The 24,257-nt window shown below is 40.3% G+C and overlaps 1 protein-coding gene across 5 annotated transcripts in view; it reads right to left on the bottom strand.

Moving 5' to 3' along the window:
• The window catches only part of LOC145978916 (agrin-like), a 1,115,983-nt gene that overhangs the window by 152,557 nt on the left and 939,169 nt on the right, over window positions 1-24,257 (bottom strand). For all 5 annotated transcript variants that reach the window (XM_083111886.1, XM_083111888.1, XM_083111890.1 and 2 more), the window contains exon 4: window positions 9,151-9,387. In XM_083111886.1, the coding sequence (XP_082968012.1) occupies window positions 9,151-9,387 (237 nt within the window). The remainder of the gene's footprint in view (window positions 1-9,150; window positions 9,388-24,257) is intronic.

Genomic DNA, 24,257 nt, shown 5'->3' with positions numbered 1-24,257 from the left:
CTTTCCAACTTTAACAATCCTGCACTACAGAGCATACTAATGGAGAATGATGGTTCGAAATCTTTATTCCCATTACTCGAATGCGGGGCTTAACCCCTGCCCATGGACCATCAGGCGGCAAGCTGTGCAGAATGGATTACAGACTGGCTGCCGCTAATGGATTGTCAACATATTACTGGAAACTGTAATGACAGTGGTTGCTGCCATTATGGCAATGTTGCAGGTGGAATTTACGACAGGCCTGGCCGCTCAATAGCGGGTTTTTGAAGCTTTAAACGAGACCCTGGAATTTAAACTGACGCATACTCGGTTATGAAACTGAATGTGTGCTTCACGATAGGTTGGTGGGTATTGTCCAGCGTTGGAAAGTTGCTTCAATCATTTCCACACGGCTGGGTAAATGCAAGTTTCTTTTGTCGCTCTAGTTGACTGAGTGCTTCACCACTCACGCTATTGGCACCCATAACATTATACGTGGCCCAGCCCGTTACCATAACTGAAATTAATACATGTCTACGAGGAGTAAAGTTTACTTGCCTAGGTTAAAGACTGAGAATGTGAAGAGGTACTCAGCACATGGACAAAAGACAGGATAACACACAATAACATCCCAACAGAGGTTTATGCTGACCGTAGGTCTCGTTGGTCTGTAACATTGCAGTTACAGGGGTGTACTGCATGGAAGTGAGGTTGACAATTGGCTGTATTTGGAAAGGGTCACCGCTTACATCCCTTCTGTTCCTTTAGGATGTTTGGTGATTGTACAGGGTGTCCCACGAACGGCGCAACTGGGAATTAAGAGTGGCGTTACTTTGTAACCGAAACCTGTACATACATAAGTCATACACCAAATGTTAGCCCTGTCCAAGTAGATATTTTTAAACATAGAAACAACAAACGGGGTGCAGTGTTGTTCATGCCGTGTTGCCAAATGGAAGTGAAAGTGTAAATTTATTTTTCCACAAAGCATGGAAAATTGCATGTCAAACATTCGTACGGAAATTTGGGCGTCAATTTCCACCTTGGGTAGGTGGACTATTTCGCCATCTATAGTTCAGAGAAGAAAACCGATCGTTTTCGCGTATAGCCAATCCTGAAATGCCTCGTAAAGGCGTACCGGTCCAAATGGGTGTTTTAAAAAAATTATGAGGTACAGTGGCAACACTGTTGATGTTTGAAGGCAACAAAAGGTGTGTTTAGTGATGGTCTATGACATGGAAATACTGGAAACAGGAAAAAAAGAAAATGAAAATTATGGTGAAAAAAGTGTTACTTACCTACTCCTGGCAACCATGCAATGCGATAAGAGCGCCCACCGAACGAGAACAAAAGAATCAGTTAGTTGTGTACTCAGAACTGTTTGGCAAAGAGAAAAGAACGCCCATGTCCATTACGTAATGTTACAACGTGTTAACAGATACGAGCTTCCAGCGACAGCTTAGGAAGAAGTTTGAGAATAAGGCCCATTTAAATATCTTAGTACTATGTTTAGCTGTTGGAGACACCACTAACAATTTGAATAATAACATCATCAAACCAGACGTAACCTATTGATTTTGTAACAAAAAGAAGAAAAACTCAACCTATTCAAGTTTATTGGTTGAGTTGGTGTTTTAAGCCCACTTTATGCAAAGTAAGGCTAATCGAGACTGGACCTACAGTCTAAAATGGGACCCGAACCACTGTGTGTCTCCACCGGGTATCGAACCCGGGACTCCTTGATTAGAAGGCGAAGATGCTACCACTGCGCCATCGGGGAGGTCTATTCACGTTTATTTCTGGTATTAAATGCCACACGTGAGTAGGTTAAGCAGGTCAGCTTTGGTATTGCCAAATTACTACAGCTGTCGCTAGCTGCTTAGGAAACACGTTTGGTATAGACATGGCCGGTAGATGGTGCTAACGTACATATAACCCTATCAGGTCTTTTATGACCTTAATGCTAAGCAAAGATCAACATCTTCTCCTAGTTACTTGTACTTTATGCGTAAATTAATACACCTAGATATCTGTAAAAACTTCTAACAACTATTAATGTATTCTCAGTGCTGATTTCATTATTCTGCAGGTTTCTTTAACACTTTTCCCTATTGTAATTCCAACGATGATAATTGTAAATATGACTCGTTTAACTGTGTCAGTCTCCTTTACTGACCTGTTTTTCTAATTAACGACAAGTTTGAAGTTCATGAATGACAGAATTGCCATGCTGATTAAATTTTATATCATCCAATACTATATTCTCCTGCGTTTGTTATATACTATGTAAAATTCTACTAATCATTATGCTTTTATTTTACCACTAATAATTATATATAAAAGCTGGCATCAATATTATTATGAATTTGTCTCAATTAATATAAATAACTAATGTTGGATTTTAAAATCCCGGATATGCTCTTACCTATTTCATAAATTTCTTTGTTACAATTCTAATGTGGTTATCTACGTCGCCGTTGATGAACGGTACTTGAGTTTCTTGTAAATGGGCACGTTTAAGAAATATCGGTTTATCTCTCATAAATAGGTTCATTATCTTTAAAAGCTTTATACCAAGAGTGGTAAATGTTTCATTGCAATCGCATATGACGACGATATCTTTTTAACGGCAAGAACGAAGGAAATGTTAATAGTAATATTTGAACACCTGGAATGTCAAGCCTTGCAAATTGGTCTCGTAACTAACTTACAGTAAATTAAAATTACATGTAAGAGGTTAAAGCAGATTAGAAGAATTAATTGTAAATTAAGAACAAAATGGGAATTGAGTTCCTTAAACATCTTAATAATCCGAAACTCAAGAGCCCATTGAGGGCCCGGTGCTATGTACCGACTGCCGGTCTCACTCCCACCTGATCATACTCACCCACTCACCCGACGTGCGAGATCATCCACTAGATATCGACGACGAACCCCAAGCCCTTGTTGTAGCTGCTCATTCGTAGCTCTCCAATTTCCTCACGAGGGTGGGCGGCCACCGGTCCCAAACAAAGACCGAAATCTCAGGAGAAAAGTTGTTACTCTTCTCCCCATAGACTCGAACCTGCGCGCGTTCCATAGAAGGAGCCCAAAGCATGACGCCTTAGACCAGGGATTTCCAACTGGCGGCTCGCGAAGCCAGTGTGCAAAATACATTAATTTTACGTATTTTTTATTAAAATACGTTATATTTTTACTGAAGGAATGGAAGCTCTGTGAAGAAAGACAATATCACAGGTAGAATTGATTCGATCAAAGAATGACATCGATATTGGGCAGCACATACACGTGTGAAAGTGTTTTTTCTTCAATGAAGTTCATCAAGAACCGCTACAGATGACGACTGGCAGATTCTTCACTGCTTCACCTTCTGAGACTTTCAAATACAGAAATTGAAGTGGACATTCCAACTTTAATAGAAGAAGCAGATCGGCCTCAATTTTTACATTGAAAACTTACTATGAAGGATTCTTATTTGTATGGTGTGTTTTTCATTTCTTTCAATTCATCCATAAGTATTGGATTTTTGTTAAATAAATTCTAATTATACAATTTTGATTTGTGATTCCATTGTTTTTATTGCCGCATTTTAGAAATTTAGATCATGCAAAAGTACTACATTTTCAGTTCAGTACTTACATTTTTTGTAATTTTTAATCCCCCCACCCGCCCAAAAAAATGCGGCCCGCCAATCAACTGTTGGATATAATTTTGGCCCTCGGACCTTTTGAAGTTGGAAACCACTGCCTTAGACCAATAAAAGCGCGGGACCTTTAAATATCTTGAATCAATATTAAACGGAGACAGCACAATTGAAGAAGAAATTATAAGAATTATTTTCGTCAATAAAGCATTTTCAAAGCAAACTAGTGTATAAATCAGTTAAAGTGAGACTTTATCACACCACAAAAGGCACAATAGTACATATGCATGGAAAACGTGGACACACGTGGACTTTTGTAATCAAATCATCCATTCCTTACCTAAAGCTCGATCGTTACGGTAAGCGTATTTACAAACCCTATAGTACTGCAGAACCTCCAGCGATATTTGGCTACTGATTGGCTGCCATTCCGGAAGTTGATGCAGCGTTCTTCCAAGTTAACGCTAGATGGCAGGGTTCAAATTAACAGTGTAGATTTCACATATCCATCCCAACTAGATGAGAAATCAATTTACACTAAGGTTCATTTTTTAGCAAAATTATTTAAATTAATGTTTTAGAAGACAGAAATCAGAACTCTTCTTGAAGTGAATGATTTTTCTATTTAAAGTCACATCAGTGCAAACATTGTAACTACCAATGACTATTGAGAAAATTATGTATATCCAACGTATAGCATTTTAAACATTATATTTTATTATATAAACGTATATTTCTTAACATAATTTCGACAATCTGATTACAAACTTTATACTATATAATCACAAGGCTTATTTTTACATACTTCTGCTGTAAATGAAGAAGGAAGGAACAATGGACACGGAACATAAACACTTCCGGTGCACACAGCCAATAAGAAAGCGTTATATACCTCTGGTTCTGCAGCACTATAGGGTTTGTAAATACGCTTACGGTAACCACTCCGTCAGAGAGGTCGGTCTGTGTCAAGTCTACATTATTTCTTATTGGTCTTAATCTTATCCTACCCTTGCTCGCCAGACGATAGACACGGCTCCATCCCCATTGTAAAATTGATTTCACTAACTCAACTACGTCAGTCGTGCACCTTCGCAAAGCCACGATAGCGGAAGATGCTTCAATTTCTCCCGAGGAATTTTTGACTCCGAAATCCCGCTTCTAAAGGTTTATTTACGCACCCCCTTTCTCGGGCGAGACTGCTAATGCAATTAGAGCTTCGGATTAGCTCCTCTATTATTCAGGCCAACTGATTGTGGAAATTTCTCCAGCTTGCGTTTGTGTCATGCCGGCGCTCACCTCCGTTATGCCGTTGTCTGCGCCTCGCGTAGAATTAATTAGCTTCAATCTGGTCGTAGCCTGACGCCTGGAAAGCTGGCAACCTTTTCCTCAGCCTTCCAGGAACATCTGTGAACTTGCAGGCACTTGAAGTGTAATCGGAGCTTTCCTTGTTTTGTTGTGCGTCGTCTCATGCACTTAAGCTTTCATAAGCTTCTTACCCTTGCAGCCCAGGTGTGCTTATTGAGGTACTGCATTGTTTTGCATTGAGACGTGGCGTGCTATCTGGTTTGCGTCAAAACCTAAACAGTATTATATATCTCTGAGAGAGGGTGGATTGCTAAGTTCCAAACCGCCAATAATAATAACAATAACCCGTGACGTAATAGCAGGTGGTCTAATTCGTAGGGTGCCTGACTGCCATGTTGGTTCATTCCCGAGGTAGGTGATCCGGTCTTTTGAACGGCTCGGGTTCAACCAGCCTCATATCAGTGGATACCTGGGGGCAACGCTGAGGGGGTAAAGGCGGCCGGAGATCGAGAATGTGTGGAGCCCTATCACCAAATCCCCTAAAATGTGCCTTATTGTCACGGTGCTATTTGCACTGGAACTTTACTTTTGGCATGGCGCAACAGCCCTTAAGGGGCGGGGCCTACCTACCGACTGCGGCACTCGCTCCCACAGCTTTTATTCACTTCGCGTTTCTGCCACTTGTGGTTATTGCGAAGATGAGAGGATGAATAGTTATAAGATGAAACAGATGTAGGGTCAATCATATACACACATGGACAGGACACAACAAGAGTTCCATATATGATTGATTAGGCCATGGGTGCAGGCACCAGAGTCTCGCAAGTCTGTAAAATGCAGTCCAGGATGTACTACGTGGAAGTCAGGTTGAGATTTGGCTGTCTTGAGAAAGGGTCGCCCCCTCACTCCGACATGCCTCAGCAGAGGTGGCTGATTACCCAACCAGTTACGGGGCGACGCGTGGCCAGCACGACGAACTCACAGTCGTTCTTGTAGGTTACGCTGTTCACTAGTAGATCCTCAATTTCCTCACGATGGTGCGTGGCCACCGGTTCCATGCACAGGCTGAAATCGCAGGAGAAAAGTTGTTTCGCTTCCCCCAGAAGACTCGAAGCATTACGACTTAGTGTGGGACTCGAAACCGCCAATATATGTACTAAGCATGCGCTGATATTTCGAGGTTTCTTTTTTTTCGAAAGCTCACAAAGTTCATCCTGGTACCGCTCCCGCCACTCTGTGGTCTGTTGTATGCTGCAAGACCTTGGCTGTCATCACGTGAGTGCTTTCAACCAATCAGATGAGCTCTAAAGGGTGGCCACGAATTAATAGGGCACCTCTTGATCATCTTTTAAGTATAACAATGAGAACATATTTATAATATTGGCAACTTCTATATTTTCTGAAGATAGTAACTTAGACAATTGTATCTGTTTTCCACATAATTATCAATTTGACCTCCGTTTAAATCAATGCAAGCTTGGAGACTAAATTTGCTTTCCTTCTATCCGTGCGTGGCTTACCAGATTTTTAAGGTGTGAAACACTTCCGGTTGCATCAAATAACTTGTTGATTCTTGAAATGGTGTCGCTTTTAAGTTCCAGAGGTCCACATTCCTGCAGCATTCGTCGTTGAACTTTAGCTACACGTTATTTGTGATGGAAAATACATGTACTCATTTGACACGCTGCTCAATACTTAGGCGTCTTGCTGCCATTCTTAGCCAGATCCACTTCATCCGCTATGTCGGTTACATTTCACATACGTGTAAAGAATGATAAAAAGTAAAGAAAAATACTAGGTCAATCAATGCAAAAGTTACAGTGTGACAAAAGCTCCCTCCTACTTCTACGGACATAACCCCGCTTGATCTTTTCTGTGGTGTTTTGTAAAGTCTCCAGTGTACCAAACACAAGTTCGTAATCTTTCTGATCTAGGACGTTGCATTTGGGCTGCAATCCAGGATACGACTACAGCTAATGCTGTACAAGGTATGCGCGGAGCTTGAATATAGGTTGAGCATCTCTCATGCTACTACATAATGGTATATATATATCGAGATAAATTAGATATGTAAAAAAGACTCTTTGAGTTACTCTGTAGATAGAAGAAAATTGTACGACAATATCTTAATAAACTTACAAGTTATTAATTTCTCATTTATTATACTTCTAAGCCGGACATACTGTATAAGCATGTAAGTTGCGAAATCTACAGACATATGCAGATTTTACCATAAGGCAGTAAGAATTAGAAAAAGACAAACAATTTAAACCAGGACCACGACTCGTCTTCTGTAAATATGAAAGAATGGAACACAAAGGAAGAAAAGATAATTGAAGAAGGAGGGAAATTCGAAGTGAGTAGGGGGAGGGAGTGGAGAGAGGGGGGACAAAACGAGCTTCAAGCAACCAATCACAGGATTGAACACACACACACAAGAAGTAGACATCTTATCAGACAGTTGGTGAGAAAAGTATAGACTGGCAACACTGAACGAAAGGACAAAAGATACTAGTAAAAATGGCTGAATTCTAGGAAGTGAGAACATAACGAACATGACCCTCTATTAGAAAGGAACAAGTAGTGGTCTCACCCGTTTGTTTATTTTGGATGATTTGAGTTTCGTTCAAGCACGATTATCCTCCTTCACGTAATCCTGAAACATGTTCGAGACCTATGACTAAAAACAGAGAAATGATAAATAGTAGCAAAGAGGAATTGAAATAGAAAGAGTGGTCTGGAAGAAACAGAAAGAAGAAAGTAAAAGGAAAATATGGAAAAGAGAGCAGGAGAGAATGTTTTTACCTTTCAACCAAAAAGCTTGATTCTGTTAATTTATCTTGCTGCATTTAATATGTAATAACCGAGATATAAAGCAAACTCACAAAGTTAAAAATATATATAAATGTAAAATGTATATACAACAAGTTTCCTCTTTTCCTCACCCCAAAATTACCTTTATTTATTAATGAGGTTATTCACTATTGTTTTCCTCATCCATGACGTACGTAAACAAACTAACAATCTGATATTTCATGGCGTTTTTAAAAAGTTCAGTTTTACTCTCCACAGATGGCAGCACCGTAAAATTATACTCTTCGTACAGAAATAGGAATGAAGAACTTGCACTCAGCCAAAGAAGTCACGTAATTAAATAGAGAACTTTATGTTCTAAAACGCAGTAAAACTATAGGTTAGGGTTAGTTAATGATTTCCTCTTATATTCTCTTACTAATGTGAAACCCCACAACTAAATTACTTATCTCCATTAATATATTTCTCTGTTACCTTAATCACTATACTTATTCTGGGTCATTATCTCTATGTACCATGATCAGTTAGTTTAAACATTCATATGGGAAAATTACATTCTTCATTTTTGTTCATACATTTTTCTGGGAACATTACATTCTCACCTTGTTGACACCATGTACAGTCACGAACACTTCTGGATTGTAATTATCCCATTGAATGTCAATGTGGTGGTTACAACACAGAACTGTCCGGGACTGTACATTCATTTGGGAACAGGACATCTTGAATAAAATAATGCAGATAAAGCTTAGTTTACTAAACCACCCAGCCCAGCTACTACGTATTTTCAGGTATCTCCCTTGTTTTTCTCGCAAAGGAGTAGCCAGGTGCCTGGGATTGCCTAATATTGATAGGTTCCAAAAAAAATAACACCTACTAGAAATGTAAAAGTTGACTCACATCTTGAATTAAAAAAAATCGATTCATAATCGTCTGTTACAGTCAATTTCATGCAGTTATAAAAATAGGTTTTATTCTTCATAGATGGCAGCACTACAAGATACAATTCCTCAATGAAATTTAGATTTGTTTCTCGCCACTCACGTGCAAGAGTTAGTTGTTCTATACTCACGTGCCAGATTCAGTTTATCGCTACTCACCTACCAGATATAGTTTTTCGCTACTCACGTGCTAGATCTAGTTTTTCGCTACTCACGTGCCAGATCTAGTTTTTCGCTACTCACGTGCCAATTCTAGTTTTTCGCTACTCACGTGCCAGATCTAGTTTTTCGCTACTCACGTGCCAGATCTAGTTTTTCGCTACTCACGTGCCAGATTTAGTTTTTCGCCATTCACATCTCTGTTATCCTGAAATCAAACAACATATATCCTACCTAAAAGTACTGTAATAAATGCACATTTTTATATTAAAAGTACAACATGCAGATAACAAAAGTATATGTACTCACCGCACTTCCCCTGGAACTTGACCGTTATCTTCGTATTCTGTTGACAGGCCGATCTCCGCAGCTCACACAGATTCTTATAGTCCTTCCCGTCACTTCCACACACGGCACGCGACCCCGTGTGGTCCCCATAGCTGGGGCACTTCGAGGGGCACTCGCACTGGGCAGTGCGTCCGTCCATAGAGGGCACACAGCGGGCACCGAACGGGCACTCCTTGTCCAAACACGGGTCGGGCATTTCTGGTGGGAAAACATAGCAAGCCGGTGTCAGTTTGAGATGATACAGCAGACCGAACGTGAGGACCACCACCGCAATATTGTCGTGCGTCTTCTGCCTTATCGACGGCTGTCTCAGGCCCATAACTGCGAGGTCTGGAGTTCGAGAGTCTCCTAGTTTGTGTAGCCGCCTCCACTCCCTGTGAAACTCTCGTCCGATGCTCGTGCCATGTGCTTCTCACCTGAGCGGATCGATGGAGAGGATAGTGAGTGAGAACAGCTTGTGTTTAGAACCTGCGCCCCAGCACACCGATCATTCGCCCCGCCCCCTTAGTGTGAGTTAAACGTGCAACGGTTCTAATCTTCACTACAAGATACAGTTCCTCAATGAAATTCTTACTAGTTCGTGTACGAAGCTGTAGGAAAGAGATAGCGCCAAGCCAGATTTAGTTTTTCGCAACTCACGTGCTAGAATTAGTTTCTCGCTACTCGCGTGCCAGATTTAGTTTCTCGCTACTCACGTGCCATATTTACTTGTTCGATACTCACGTGCCAGATTTAGTTGTTCGCTACTCACGTACCAGATTTAGTTTCTCGCTACTCAAAAAAAATGTAAAGTGCTCCACTGTGCTTAGCACCACGCCATGAAGGCGTATAGAGGGTGTGGGGGTAACGCCCCACACTTTCTTGATCCGGTCGTGAGTGGGGGTGATGTGATCAGCATCACGCCCCTGACCGCCTTTACCCCCCCCCCCCCAGGGTTTCCCCCAAATACCCATGTTATTCGACGCTGGGTGGGCGCCGGGACCGCTTCCAACGTTAGAAAAGTTCCCGGATTTGAACCGGCCGGGGATCGAACCCGGGACCTTGACCATGGTAGTCAGACGTGTTACCTTTCAACGAAACAGCTTGATTCTGTTAATTTCTCTCGCTACTCACGTGCCACTTACTTTTTCGATACTCACGTGCCATAGCTATTTACTTGTTCGATACTCGCATGCCAGATTTAGTTGTTCGATACTCGCATGCCAGATTTAGTTTCTCGCTACTCCCGTGCCATATGTAGCTGTTTGATACTCACGTGCCAGATTTAGGTTTTTGTCATTCACTTGCAAAATATCTATTACAGACATTATCAAGGCAGATCTTGAGTCTTATTACTTTTGTTTTGAGTCAACTTCATGAACAGATAGACTAATCGGGACCTCTTAATTACAAGGCGACCACGATCTCACTACGCCATCGGAGAAGCGCCCAAGACGTGCAAGGTTGATGCGTTGTACTACAAAGTTGAGTGGAAGAAGAAATTTCAAGCGTAAACACAGCTTTGTGAATTTCGAACTGTCCTTGTCACAATTACGAAAATATGGCTTCGTACTATCTCACCCCCAACCCTGCACGAAATAATAAGTAGTAAGAAGTAAAATTATATGACTTAATTAACAATAGTTCTACAATTCAATTAAAATTGCTTCACTGATAGTAATAGCAACAAATTCCAATCACGAAAGGAAAAGTTACTTAAAACACCTACAGGGTGACCACTGAAAATACTACAAAAGTAAACGATATTAATAAAAAAATATAGGGTAGATAACGTACGAAAGAAACTGCCAATAAGAATATTGTACACCCCTACTCCAACCCGCTCACTTTAAATTTTACTGAGTAGCATTGATATGAAATAAACATGGTGTAAGAGCAAGGATGTTATAATGTTTTTGTGCAGTTTTTTTTTACCAAAACCCTTCAAAGCAAGAGGTAAATGCCTGCATGTGTTGCCTAAGTGCTATGAATGTTTACAATGTTTAAGCATGATTCCGGGGCGAAAATCTAAGTGAATGGATAATACAGTAAAAGAATCTAAGTTATGGACAAAACTTTGCTCTCGTCTTCTTGGCAATTTCAAAATTTGAATATTTATTTACATTTGGTTTCAATTTGATTCAATGTGCAATATATCTTCAATACTTATACGAAAGAAAGATATCATCCAAAAGCATCCCTAAAGCGGTAGCATATAATAATATTAACTAGAATATAGGTAGCTAATAAGTAGACCTCGGATTTTATGTTTTTGACCTATTTTTTTCCTTTACAGGTATATAAGATATAATAAGTTATGTCAGCGTTTCGATAAAAAACGCAACAACTGATGAAGTTCTATAGTGCCTAAAAAAACTATTTTGCTTGTTAGAACCTATTTTAGGTTTATGCATCTAAATCAAGCCTTTTTGTTAGGTTTTTATATATTTTTAAAGGTTTTACAGGATTTTTATGTTTCACAGAGGCATTTGCTTTGTTTGATCACGAAAAAATTCAATGACGTACGTGTTTGGAACGTACTCTCTGTCGATTTCCCTTCCTCCAAGTCCATGGTGGTTTTTCAAAGCTCTAAACAAAGCAAAATGTCTGGTGCCACTGTTACCTGTACAGTACAAAGTGGTCTGATCTGGTGGTCTTGCTCACTTTCGCGTCACTTCCATGTTTTGTGGCATTCACGCCTTGCAAACTAACATTTCAGCATTGAAGCTTGCACCACTGACTATGTTCTTGTTGAAATAATATTTTCAGCATGTACGATGATCCTCACATACAAAATTGCGGAGTTTGACTGTGGATAACATGAAAACGATTGTTGCCTAACTATACGGCGAAGAGTGGATTTTAACAGCAAATTTCCAATGGTAAGTTCTGCCATCGCCGTAGGGTTAGGCAACACACATAACGTTATGCAAGATAGTGCGTATTTCAGGATATAGGTGTCCCATTTTCATTGCCGGTGACTATACCTAATCAGCATTTTTCAGGAATTTTGAACTATTACAAGCTTTCTTCAACCTACTTCAAGATTTTTCAAGCCTTAGTTAAGATTTTTAGGACCAATTTTAGGATTTTTCGAAGCAATTTTAGGATTTTAGAGACTATTTTAGGAACCTAAAAGCACACTTTTAGAACCTAAAAATCCGAAGTCTATTAATAACCTACTAAAATGAAGAAAAATAATGATTTTTCGTTAATTACAACTGATTTGTATGCTGTAAGGTTTTTCTTCCATTTTCCCTGTCCAATCAAATTAATCATTAGTGTATTTTTCTTAAACTACGGTACGTTAATACTAACTTTTTCCAATAAGTTTCAACTAAACGAAGAAGAATAAGTTAGGGTCTAGTTAGTTTCCACATATTCCTACATATTCAGGTTATATCTGAGGTTGGAGCACCAAACTGTATGTCGTTTCGTTCCTTAGAACATATTCACTGAAGAATTGAAAAGTTAGAATATTACAAATAGACGTTGGTTGGTTGGTTGAGTTTGATGTTTTAAGTCCACTTTATGCACAGTAAGGCTAATCGGGACTGGACCTACAGTTTAAAGTGGAATCGGAACCACTATGTGGCTCCACCGGGTATCGAACCCGAGACACCTTGATTACAAGGGCGACTAGACAATCGGGGAGGCTATAAAGAGAGGTGTTGCTCAAGAGAAATTGTCGGTAGCGATGGTGTAGCGTGATATTTCCTCGCATTTGAAGTGAGGGTTAGCGAAAGGTGAATTGATCAGCAACACGCTCTTGCCACGTTAACAACCTCCCCTCCCCGTCCCCAGGTAACAAGGTATGTGTGCGTCCAGGGTTGTTCTGTGAGGGACATTGCCGAACAATTCCCTACTGTGATCACCCACAACGGGAATCGAACCCAAGATCCTTCGCGTGGTAGTCAATGCTCTACAGTCTCCACCGTATCTATTGGAGAGAAGGAAACTTTCCAGAACGCACAGAGACCCTCGAGAGGCCATTAACTTCATGGGTCTCCTCATTTCTAACGTTGCTTGGCGACCGCTATGCCTCTGAATTGGAAATGCAACGCATACACATGTAGATATATGTACATGCATGTGCCTTTGAAATATTAATAACATTTATAAAACGTTGTTGTGTTTGCTTGCCCAAGAACAATAACGAATGATTATACCGTTGAATAGCTGTTAGCGCCGGTTCGGTGGTAGAGTGCGTTAAGTGAGTAGATTTCTGATCTAGCCACCGAAGTTGCAGGTTCGAATCCCGGCCTGGGCAAGGGTGTTCTTTATGAGTGGCCCTTCATCAATTTCATCCATACTCTAGCCCGAGAATCTTTGGAGCAAGGCCGCGCATAATGGCAGAGAAGGGGAGAAGGCGAGTGGGTAGAGCGAGGCAGTGCACGCTGCAGCCACGTTTTCCCCTCCATGCACTCACTTTCCTCACTCACGCGTTCATTGGTCAAGCCCTCTCAAGTCACTACTTGCGCAGAGACTTGTTTTCGTTCACCAGAGATTCTCCGAACAGACTATAAGCATCACTCATTCTCATCGTCGTAATTAGCCAAAAGTGACATAAAACCGGCGCTGAGTAACAAAATCAACGAACCTACGACCTGCGTCTTCGTAGTGTTGATTGATTGATTGATTTGCTTTGCTTTACTTCTCTTTTCCAGTTTTTGCTAATTTCGAAGATGAGGATGAGTAATGATATGAAATTGGCGAATGAACACTCACAAAGCAACCCATGCGCAGACCGGGATTCGAACCCGGGATCCCTGGTGTCGTAGCGCGCTGTGCTAATCACTTCTCCACGGACGTCGGCCTGTCTTCGTAACGGTGGAGTTTGCCTGGGTATAATTTCAAATCATCCGGTATCTGCTTTAACTGCATCAGGATAAACGCAAATATCTGCATTATCCGGGTATAAGGCTACACTGTATAATCAACACTGTGGTACCTGAACCACATGGATTCGCGAAATATCAGCCAGGCGAACTGTCCCTATATTCTTGATACAGGGTATGTTCGTAAATATTATCCAATCTAAACAAAAATCCGATATCCGCATAAGATTTTTTATCCAAATTTGGCCACCCGCGTGCGAAACCACGTAAAGCCAGAACTGAAAATGTAAATAATGAATTATTGATCCATTTAACCGTGACTCGCGTAAACTAGCTAACTATTCACACGCAAGTTGGGTTGGCGATATACATTCCCCCGAACAGAGAACATGTCTGTATGGTTCCAACTGATAAGCCCGTAGCCAGAAAATTTATGAGCGCCGGCGACAGGTTTTATGAAAATTAGGCCTGAATTTGCAAGTCAGCTCCCAGGGGAGTGTTTGGTATGGTTTACAAGGGGACGTTTGACCAATAGTTAGTCTCAGCAATTACTAAACTGTAGGGAATTATTTGTTGACCAGGACGAACTTAAAAACTAAATATAAGGTGTACGTCGATTGCTTGTTTTGCCTATTTTACTTCGCTTTTCTGCCACTTTTGGCTAATCGCGAAGATGAGGATGAGTGATGACATTTATGAAGGGACACTCACAAATACGACCCATTTACAAGCTGGGATTCAAATTCGGGACCCCTGAACACTCCGCCTAGAGGTTGGCATAAAGTGTAGGTAAACGTATCAAAGTGGCTTTTTTACCGACTCTGTACGTGAAGACGAATGCATTGGGATTGGTCCTACAGTTTTTTTTGTGTGAGAGGTTCTAGAAAACGGAATTCGAATATTTTTTCGAGTGACGCACGAAGAGTGTGGACAAAATGGTTGATTGGTTCAAAATTAAAGTTGTGGGTGCGCCAGCAGTTAGGCTATTCGCACTGGTCACATTATGCGGTCCAACCCTCTTACCGGATATAAAATTAACATATTTCTCTGAGGATTAAAACCTCCCTACCCATGTTAAGAACGGGGGTTGTAAAGGAACACGCAGCACACCTAAGAACAACATACGTACAGGGAGTCCATAAAGTCCTGCAAAAAACTAAAACTCTATAACTTGAAAACTATTAAGCTTATTAACAAAATATTTTGTGTGTACTTACAGCAAAGTTCAAAGTTTATTTCCTGCTTGTTAGGTTCATCGCCAAACTTCCAATTGTGCACCATTCACGTCCAAACACTGTTGCAGTCTTTTTGTGAAACCGAGAATTGCGTGCTGACGGTGCTCTCCTGGGATATTCAGAATCACATCTCTTATTTTTTCTTTTAGGTCATCCAGATCAGCTGGTTTCTGTGAATACACCTCGGTCTTTACATGACCCCACAACCAATAATCGCAAGGTGACAAGTCTGGTGATCTTGCAGGCCAAGGCGTGGGCCCTCTTCGGCCAATCCATCTACCTTGAAATTGTTCGTTAAGAAACTGCCGAACTTTAAGGGCAAAATGCGGCGGCGCCCCATCTTGTTGCATGTGGACGTCATTGATGATGCCTAACCTATTAAGTTCTGGCACAAGGAATGTCTGTAGCATGTTCAGATAGTTGTTGCCATTTACCGTGTCTTCCTCGAAGAAAAATGGACCAATGATGTGGTCCAATGAAATCGCACACCACACATTCACTTTGGGACTACCCCGAGTTTGCACTTCAAACTCGTGTGGATTTTCAACCCCCCATATGGGGTGGTTTCCAATATGTTGTCTGGAACTTTCTCTGCACTGAAACACAAGATTTTAACTCTGCAAACCACAGAACACACTGTGCCTTTTCCTGGATGGACGCCATCTTAAGTCACATGATCACGTGATTACCAGTGCAAGCGTCACTGAGCAGTGTGGCCAGAACAAAACTTTAAACTTCCACCCTTCTCACCCAAAAAATGTGTATTGTTAAACGCAACAGCTAAAAAGTTATAGAGTTTTAGTTTTTTGCAGGACTTTATGGACTCCCTGTACAACCCCACAGAAGATTATACTCTCCGTACGTCCAGACGCCAGAGACTCTTTAGCCTGAAAGACTGTAGTTAGCGGACTGTACTACGTGCAAGTGAGATTGACTTTTGATTTTTTAAAAAGGCACCCATTACACCTCGTGAAGGAAATAGCAACTCTTTACTATAACAGTGGTAATTTTGTCACACCACCGAAATTGACATTGCACAGTGCTGAGGAAGGGGCGATAGCTATTACAACCTCCCTCTTTTAACTCACAAGCCCTGAAATAGTGCCAGATAGCCTACACTAAGCGATGAAATAATATAGCTCTAAGTACATGGTGTTCTATATTGTAACTACTTATCTCAGTTGGCAACACTGTCAGAATGCATGCGCGCATGCGCACGAATCTCCCCAGATTAGCTCCAAGACTCAGTCTGCCATGGAATGCCGGCCGGTTAAGACGTGAATTACTGCAGTGGGGGCGTTCATCCGAACAGGTTCCATTGAGTGTAATAATAGTCTGATATGTTCCCACAGATAATATTGGCGTTTAAAAGCGTGAAATCATATTTCTATTCGAGCAAGTTTCGAAACTGTTTATGATCCATATGCCGAAATGTGTTTATTTACAATGAATGAACTTACAAACAAATGCAATTAACAGCGACAGAAGATGGTTCATATACTTGCAGGGAAAGATTTAACGGGAATTCCCCTCCCCACTAAACTCAAATGACCTTTACAACATCTCTCCCACGGATGGCATTTATCCTCCGTTACACCCTATTTTTTTTGATATGATTATAACACTATTAAGCCTTGTTTCCATGATATGAAAAACTCAATATGCTGACGAAGACAGAAATTTATTTTATTATAAAACATAAACTAAACGTAACGTTTCAACTTTCTAGCAAGGTCTTCTTCAGACTCTGCACCAAGTACAAATGTAACAAGGTACAAAACAGGACGATATATATACACAAACATTACTCCCCTCCAGACTATTAGAAAGTTGTTCTGGAACATTCTAGCAGGTGGCTTTCCCTTGTCAACTGTACTTTCACCTAAAAGGCTAAACATATTTTGTTCCATCTAGAATGTGGTTGGACTCTTTATCTCACGCTCTTTTTCCTTCATTCTTCTTCCTTCTTCTCTCCTCTTTCTCTCTTTCTAACACCTTCGTCCATTATTTGTTTAACTTTAGTCTCCCATGCCAGTTCATTGTCTCTTCTTCACCTTTCTTCTCTATTTCCTTGGCTTCCTTCCATTTCCTCACTAGCATTCTCTTCTCCCTTCCTACCTGCTTAGCCTCATCCCACTCTATGTCATGTCCTGTTTATCTCGTGTGTTTAAATATCGCATTTCTCTCTCTCTTAAGTCGTACATCATCCCTATGTTGTTTCAACCTGTCTTTTAGAAGGTTGAAACGTTACGTTTAGTTTATGTTTTATAATAAAATAAATTTCTGCCTTGGCCAGTCTTCGATATGATGTTAAATTATTGAAGATACAGTACTTCTTGCAGAAGTTGTCTTCCTTGCACTAAAGAATTTACATGAGCTTTGTTAAATGCAACTAACGATAAGTTAGCTGATAATTTTAATGTTTGTGAGATTAGTATCTTTATAAATTTCTTCCACAGGAGGTGTAAAAGAAAGGGATATTTCTAGCTTCCAACTCTGTGGGTGATTTGTTGAAGGCTCTGCAGGTGGTGGAACTCCTAGTGTCATCTGTTGGCGGAAAGTAGAAAAGGCAGCTAATGTACTGTGAAAAGAATGGTGCGGTAACACAGGAAGAGCAGAAAGTTTTCTTATTGGCTTCGTCGCAAGAAGAGATCTACTGCTTCTTCCTCTTAGGAAAAGAATGTTCTGGAACACATGAGTTCACCATCCAAAGCACAAGAGTAAACTTCAAAATCGTTGAGTTGTAACGTAATGCATCGGAAAGGGAAACGTTTTCAACGGAGAGTAAAGTTTTTCTTATTTGCCCACAAGGACTTCCGTGGCGGAGTGGTTAGCACGCGTTATGGATTCGAATCCCAGCCTGGGTGTTCTTTGTAAGTGTCCCTTCATCATTCTTCATCGCTCATCCCCATCTTCACGATTACCCAAGAGTGTCAGAAAAGCGAAGTAAAATTAACAAAATCAATCAGAAATCGAAATCAATCATATTTGTCCATGCAAAGGAAGATTCCTCAGGAACTGCCAGACCGATAACATAAAATTCGTAAAGATGGCTCAAAACTAGCTTGTTACTAAAGGTGTTTTCCACTCTTACGGCAGACGGTCCTAGTTCTGACAAGGGAAGTGGGGAGCGGGGATTACGCCGCAGACCAACCAGACAACAGCAGTGGCGCCGAGAAACACGACGCGGCGGAAAAAAGTACTACGTGAACCTCCTTCTACTGGCTGCTGCTATTCTTATCGCGCTGGATTGGTCGCTTCCCCGCTCCCCTTGCCAGCTTATAGAGCGCCCGCCGTAAGACTGGAAAATAACTATAGGAGAGGCTAGTACAGCACTACGACGCCAGGGGTTGCGGGTTCTAATCCCAGCTAGACATAGCTGTTGTTTCATCAATTTCATCGTATCATTACTCATCGTCATGGTCTCGATTAGCCAAAAGTGACAGCAAAGCGACGCTAAATAAAAATCAAATGAAACTAGCTTATTACTAGCAATGTGCTTTTGTGGTTCCTAGGGGGCCCCGTTTTGGTGGGTCTTTATTTTGAATTATTTAAGATCCAACGCTACTGGTTACGTCATGATGTATGTAATATTATTGTTCATATTTTTTACATCAAATTCCAAAACATTCGCTGGCTAACATGTGTTCTAATATTGGCTGATTATGCATCACCTATCATTAGAACCTACTGTTAGTGGCATAGCGCGCTACTATTTGTATAAATTCTCTTCATAACCTGACCACTGTTTCAAATATCAGCAGAGTAATTACTAAGGTTAATACATTTAAAAACATAATAGACTTATTCCTTCTTAAATTTTTCATACGTGTACGTACAGTGTTGTAGACTTCATGTGATCTTTTGGACTGGGGAAGAAAATAGGCAAATTTTCTGCCTTGGTGTGCGCGCGCACAGCGCTTGAGATGGACAATGTTAGGTGTTTGGATTTTTACTTAAGCTGTGAGGCTAATAAATGGTATGCAGGGTTGTTTTGAGTAATTTTTCAAAGCTGGAGGCATAATACCCCTCTCTACTTGCACCTTAAGTGGTATAGTAGTAAGAATTCATCTATGTAAGAATTAATGTAAGCGCTAATAAAAAAAGATAAGACTCACAAAACGACAGTATGTGTAGCAAATCACAAAACAGAGTTTAAATTTTAAAAATATCTGGGTAGTTCTTAGTAAGAGTGTTATAGAGAAACCACGAAGAAATTTATTACTTCTAATCCAGCATAATTATTTTCTCTTTTATAACAATGCTTTTCTTTTACAAAAGTCAGATTGAAGATGATAATGTCCTGTTAGTTAATCTAGCTAATAATTGCTTCATTCTACGAGTATTTGTGGAGCGCCATCTACAATACTATATTACACTTACTTCCGTTATGTACCTTTAGTGTAGTATAGGAAAATTAAACAATTTTTACAAATTGGTAGAAATATGTAGGTATTCTATACATCATACTAAACTCCCTGTGTAATTGTGATGAAGTTTCGATAGGTATAGATATTTTTTCAAATAACAGAAAAATTACAAAGAGTTTATAATTAGTAGAAATATTGAAATGATGTTCCAGACAACATACCAAATTTTCTAAATTGGAACCACTGCGCTAACCACTCCGTCACGAAGGTTGGCTAAGAAGAAAGACAAATGGAGAGAGACAGAGGGAATGAGGGAAGACAAGGGTATAGAGAGTCGATCGGAGAGAGAGGAGAATAGGGAAGACAAAAGAAGAGAGAAGAAGGAGAAAGGGAAATAAATTAAAAACTGGGGTGAATTAGGGAGAGAAGAGATGAAGGAAAACCCAGAAGAGATAGAATCAGGAACACTAAAATTAGGGAACAGCTTTAAGGAGAATTAATTGATGTGGGTAATAGAGAGAAGAACACTGGACTGGTATGGCCACGTCATGAGAATGGGAGAAGAAAGAAAACGGAGTCAAGTAATGGAAGCGAGCCCGGAAGGAAGGGGAGGAAGACCTCGGATAGAATGGGAACAATACCTGTCAGAGATGGTTACTAACGGAGGGAAGACACTAATGGAAGTCAAGACACTGGCACAAGATAGGAAGAGTTTTAGCAAATGGCTGAAGGACCCCGACGCCAAACAGCACGAAGGGGAAGAAGAAGTAAGTAGGTAAGAATTAAGGAGAGAAAGGGGAGGAAGACAAAGAATCAGTGAAAGGAAGAGAAGGAGGAAGAAATTTAAAAAATAGAGAGAGGAGAGCGAAAGAGTGAAGTGTGGAAGAAAGAAAAATAAATAGGTTAAGAGAGAGATGTCACGAGAAGGTGGAGAGAGAGAGATAGTATTAGAAAAGCAGTTGGAGAGAAAGAGAAAGACAGAAAAAGCCGCGGAAATCGGCACAAAAGTGTATCTGTACCACCTCCTCTGATTTTCCGTTCGTCACGTTATTCCGTAAACGCAGTTCAATATTGTACTTTCAAATAGGGACATACATCACACTAAGTTAATGTATCTATACTTTAAGATCCAAAACTGCCACAGAAACGCGTTTCCGGCAGCCTCACAAGTCTCTTTTTCATTTTTTTGAAAAAAGAGAAACGGACCTCACAATTTCCTGGATTTATAGACACTGAAACATTTTATTACATTATATTTCCTTCGCTTTTATGTCTGTAGCCAAGGCAGAGGGACAGCTTTTATTGGTTCCTTCATATTATCAATGGATCGGCTGGGAAAAGACTGCTCTTTGCTTATCTTTTGGAACAGGGAACACGACGACATCACAACCCTTCGTTGTGAATTTAAGTGCTCGACTGGGTTCTTTGGGACGTCGTTTAAGTCACGGAGCCCTGGACAAATAGAGTGGAGACGAGAGACAGAGAGTATATATCTTCCGGGGCGTTACTCTGGGCTACAAATTCGAAGGAAAGTAGGAAGCGATAAAGCTCCATTACGGTCATGTACAGGATGTTCATGCGCTCATGATCAGAGAGGGATGTGAAGAGACAGAAGAGAGTGTAGGATGAAAGACGTTGGAGAGAGAGGTGGAAGAAAGAACCAAAATTGAGAATCGCGAGAGACTGGGGAGGAGAGGAGGAGAAGGAAGATGGATGAAGAGAGGGAGAGAAGATGAGGAGAGGAAGTAAAGAAGAAACCAGAATGAATTATGGAGAGAATGGGTAAAAAGATTGGTTAATTGGTTAATTTGGTGTTTTAAGTCACTTTATGCACTGAAAGGCTAATCGGGACTGGACCTACAGTTTAAAGTGGAATCCGAACCACTATGTGCCTCCACCGGGTATCGAACCCGGGACCCTTTGATTACAAGGCGACGACGCTACCACTGCGCCATCGGGGAGGCCCGGGTAGGAAGAGAAATATTTCGTGAAAAGGAGAGAAGAGTAGCAGAACAGCAGCAGAGTAAAAACGTAGAGAGAGAAGAGTGTAAGTAAAGAGAAAGAGGGTCAGAGAGAGATGTAAAGGTACTGAGAAGAGAGTGTAGAATGAAGGAAGATGGAGAAAGAGGAAAGAAAGAACGAAAAGGGGAATTGAGTGAGTCGGGGGGAGAGAAACGTAGGACGGAGACAAATTGAGAAAAAGGGAGAAAGAATAGTAAAGATGAAACCCGAGTGAATTGGGGAGAGAAAAACAATGAATTAAGGAAAGAGAAGGAGAAAGAAAGGAACAACGGAGAGTACATAGAGTGACGAGTATAAAAAGAAGGTCAGAGAGAAATGTGAAGAGACAAATTGAAGAATGTAAGATGAAGGCAGTTTGAGAAAGAAAAGGAGGAATTGAGAGCGTCTGGGGAGAGAAAGGAGGAGAAGGAAGACGAAGAGAGAGAAGGATGGAGAAAGGGAAACAAAAATATGTGAAGTAGGGAGAGAAAGAGGAAGAAGATATAGAATTAATGAGCAGAAGAGAAGCAGGAAAAGAAACAGCGGGAGAGTCAACAGAGACAGAATGAAGAATGTAAGTAAACAGAAAGAAAGAGGATAAGAGAGAATTGTAAAAAAACGGAGAAGAGAGAAAGAGGGAAGAAATCAGATGGAGATGAGTAAAAAAGATAGAGAGAGATGTAATAAAGACGAAGAAGTGGAAGTTTGAAGAAGGCATATGGAGAGATAGAAGGACAAGAAGAAGGAAGATAAATAGAAAGACAGATAAAGGAGAAAGGGAAGTAAAGAATAAAAACAGTGAATAGAGATAGAGACGAAAGGAATGGTACATCGCTGTTTTCCATCAAAAAGCAATACTCCTTTTCCAGTCTCTGATATAATGAGGCAGATATCGCAGTGCAGGGATTTAGCAAGGCACAAAGGCAATAAAATCACAATGCATAACGTTACATATGTATGCCTGACTTCCCTTGGAACGAAGCGAGTTTTCACGGGCGGGAGATCTTTGCAGATTTCTTTTCGGAACGTACATATCCCGAGCCAAAACCTCTCTGCAGAATGTGACCGTATTGATCCTCGTATAAGATTCACATCAATAGGAAGCATGTTTCATAATACACAGACTATTGGAGAAACCGGTTTTACAAGCAGTGAACCCGCTCAAGCCTTTGGGAACTTTATCCAAAGGAAAACAGATTCCCAGAAGCTTTCACAAAATTACATGTGTCCAAATAATACTGAAAATTACGACACAGGAAGAGTGACGTCGGCAGAAAAAAATGGACTAAGGGTAGAGGGGGTGTGGATATTTTCTGGGAGCATCTAGATTTAGTTAATACTAGAATTACCGAAACGGTCGATTTGACCGTTTAGATAGGGTTCTAGTTAGTGTCTTTACAAAGAATTTACACATTTTCTGATTAGTTTACGTTATTTGCTTTGATTTTCTGTCACTTTTGACTGATGAGTGATGACTGGATGAAGTTGATGAAGGGGACACTCACAAAGAACACCTATGCAAAATCCGGGATTCGAACCCTAACCACTCCGCAACAGAGGTAGGCTGAAATGTAGTCTAGATGTAGATATACAACTTATAAAGTAATCTCAAGCAGTTAGGGGAGGGGATTCTCCATTCTACCTAGAACTACAACATGCGATCATTTTGACGGCCGTCATTACTTATTAAAGTTTTGATTAAATTATTAATACATCACTTATTATTATATTAATTACTATAGTAATAATAGTAGCAGCCTCATTAGTAGCAGAACAATTACAGATTGAGAAATAGGATCCTCATTTGAGTGTGGGTTTTACCCAAAATCCTCTGCCCAAATAAATCCCATTTTCAATACGATTCTTCTAATTGCCGCAATCTTCCTGATTTTTTATGTAGAAATTGCATTATTTCTCCAAATAACAATTATTATTTTGACCTCCAGTATACTGTATTGATTATATGTAAATTCTGTCCTGCAATCAAACCAAACGCGACTATGCCATTATATTCTTCAGTTGTTTGCATTAAAATTATGTCAAGCATAGCTGACGTCTGTCATATGAATGCAACTGCCACATCGCTTCATTCATTGTTTCAGTGTTAAACTGATAAAGTTAAAACCAGTTTTGTACAGAGACTTCTATTCTTGGGAAAGCAGCCTCAGAAAAATTATGAAAGTCAAAAATCTTAATGTCTTACTTCCTTCGAAGCAATGGTTAATTAGTGGCTATTTGAAGGTAAAAGTCAGTCCTTTTCTACGTTTGCAAACTCGATAGTAATTTCTTGATATAAATATCCCTTGCTTTCAATGTTTGCAAAATTTATTTTCCAATCGATCACTTTCATGCATAATATGTTATTCTTCTGTCAAAAATCATAGTTTTGTGTGTTTACTGTGCTCCAAAGCTTTTCATTATAATTTCTAAATAATGCTTCGCTGATCTGCCTCAATGCTGGTACATTATACGGTACAAAAATACCCTGTACGTACATATTTAACCGTACAGTTTGCAACACTACGCTAGATACAGTAACAGACCTCCCTGATGTATCGTGCATTCAAGGTAGCCTGTTATTGGATGGTTCAAGGTCATCCAGTCTCATTTTTATGTTCTCTTTCGCCTGGTGTTGAGCGAAATAC

This window comes from Lepisma saccharinum, chromosome 25, assembly GCF_977018435.1.
Source record: "Lepisma saccharinum chromosome 25, izLepSacc3.1, whole genome shotgun sequence".
Lineage (NCBI taxonomy): Eukaryota > Metazoa > Arthropoda > Insecta > Zygentoma > Lepismatidae > Lepisma > Lepisma saccharinum.
The sequence above is the reverse complement of the archived record's forward strand: the minus strand, read 5'-3'. Positions and strand labels throughout refer to the sequence as shown.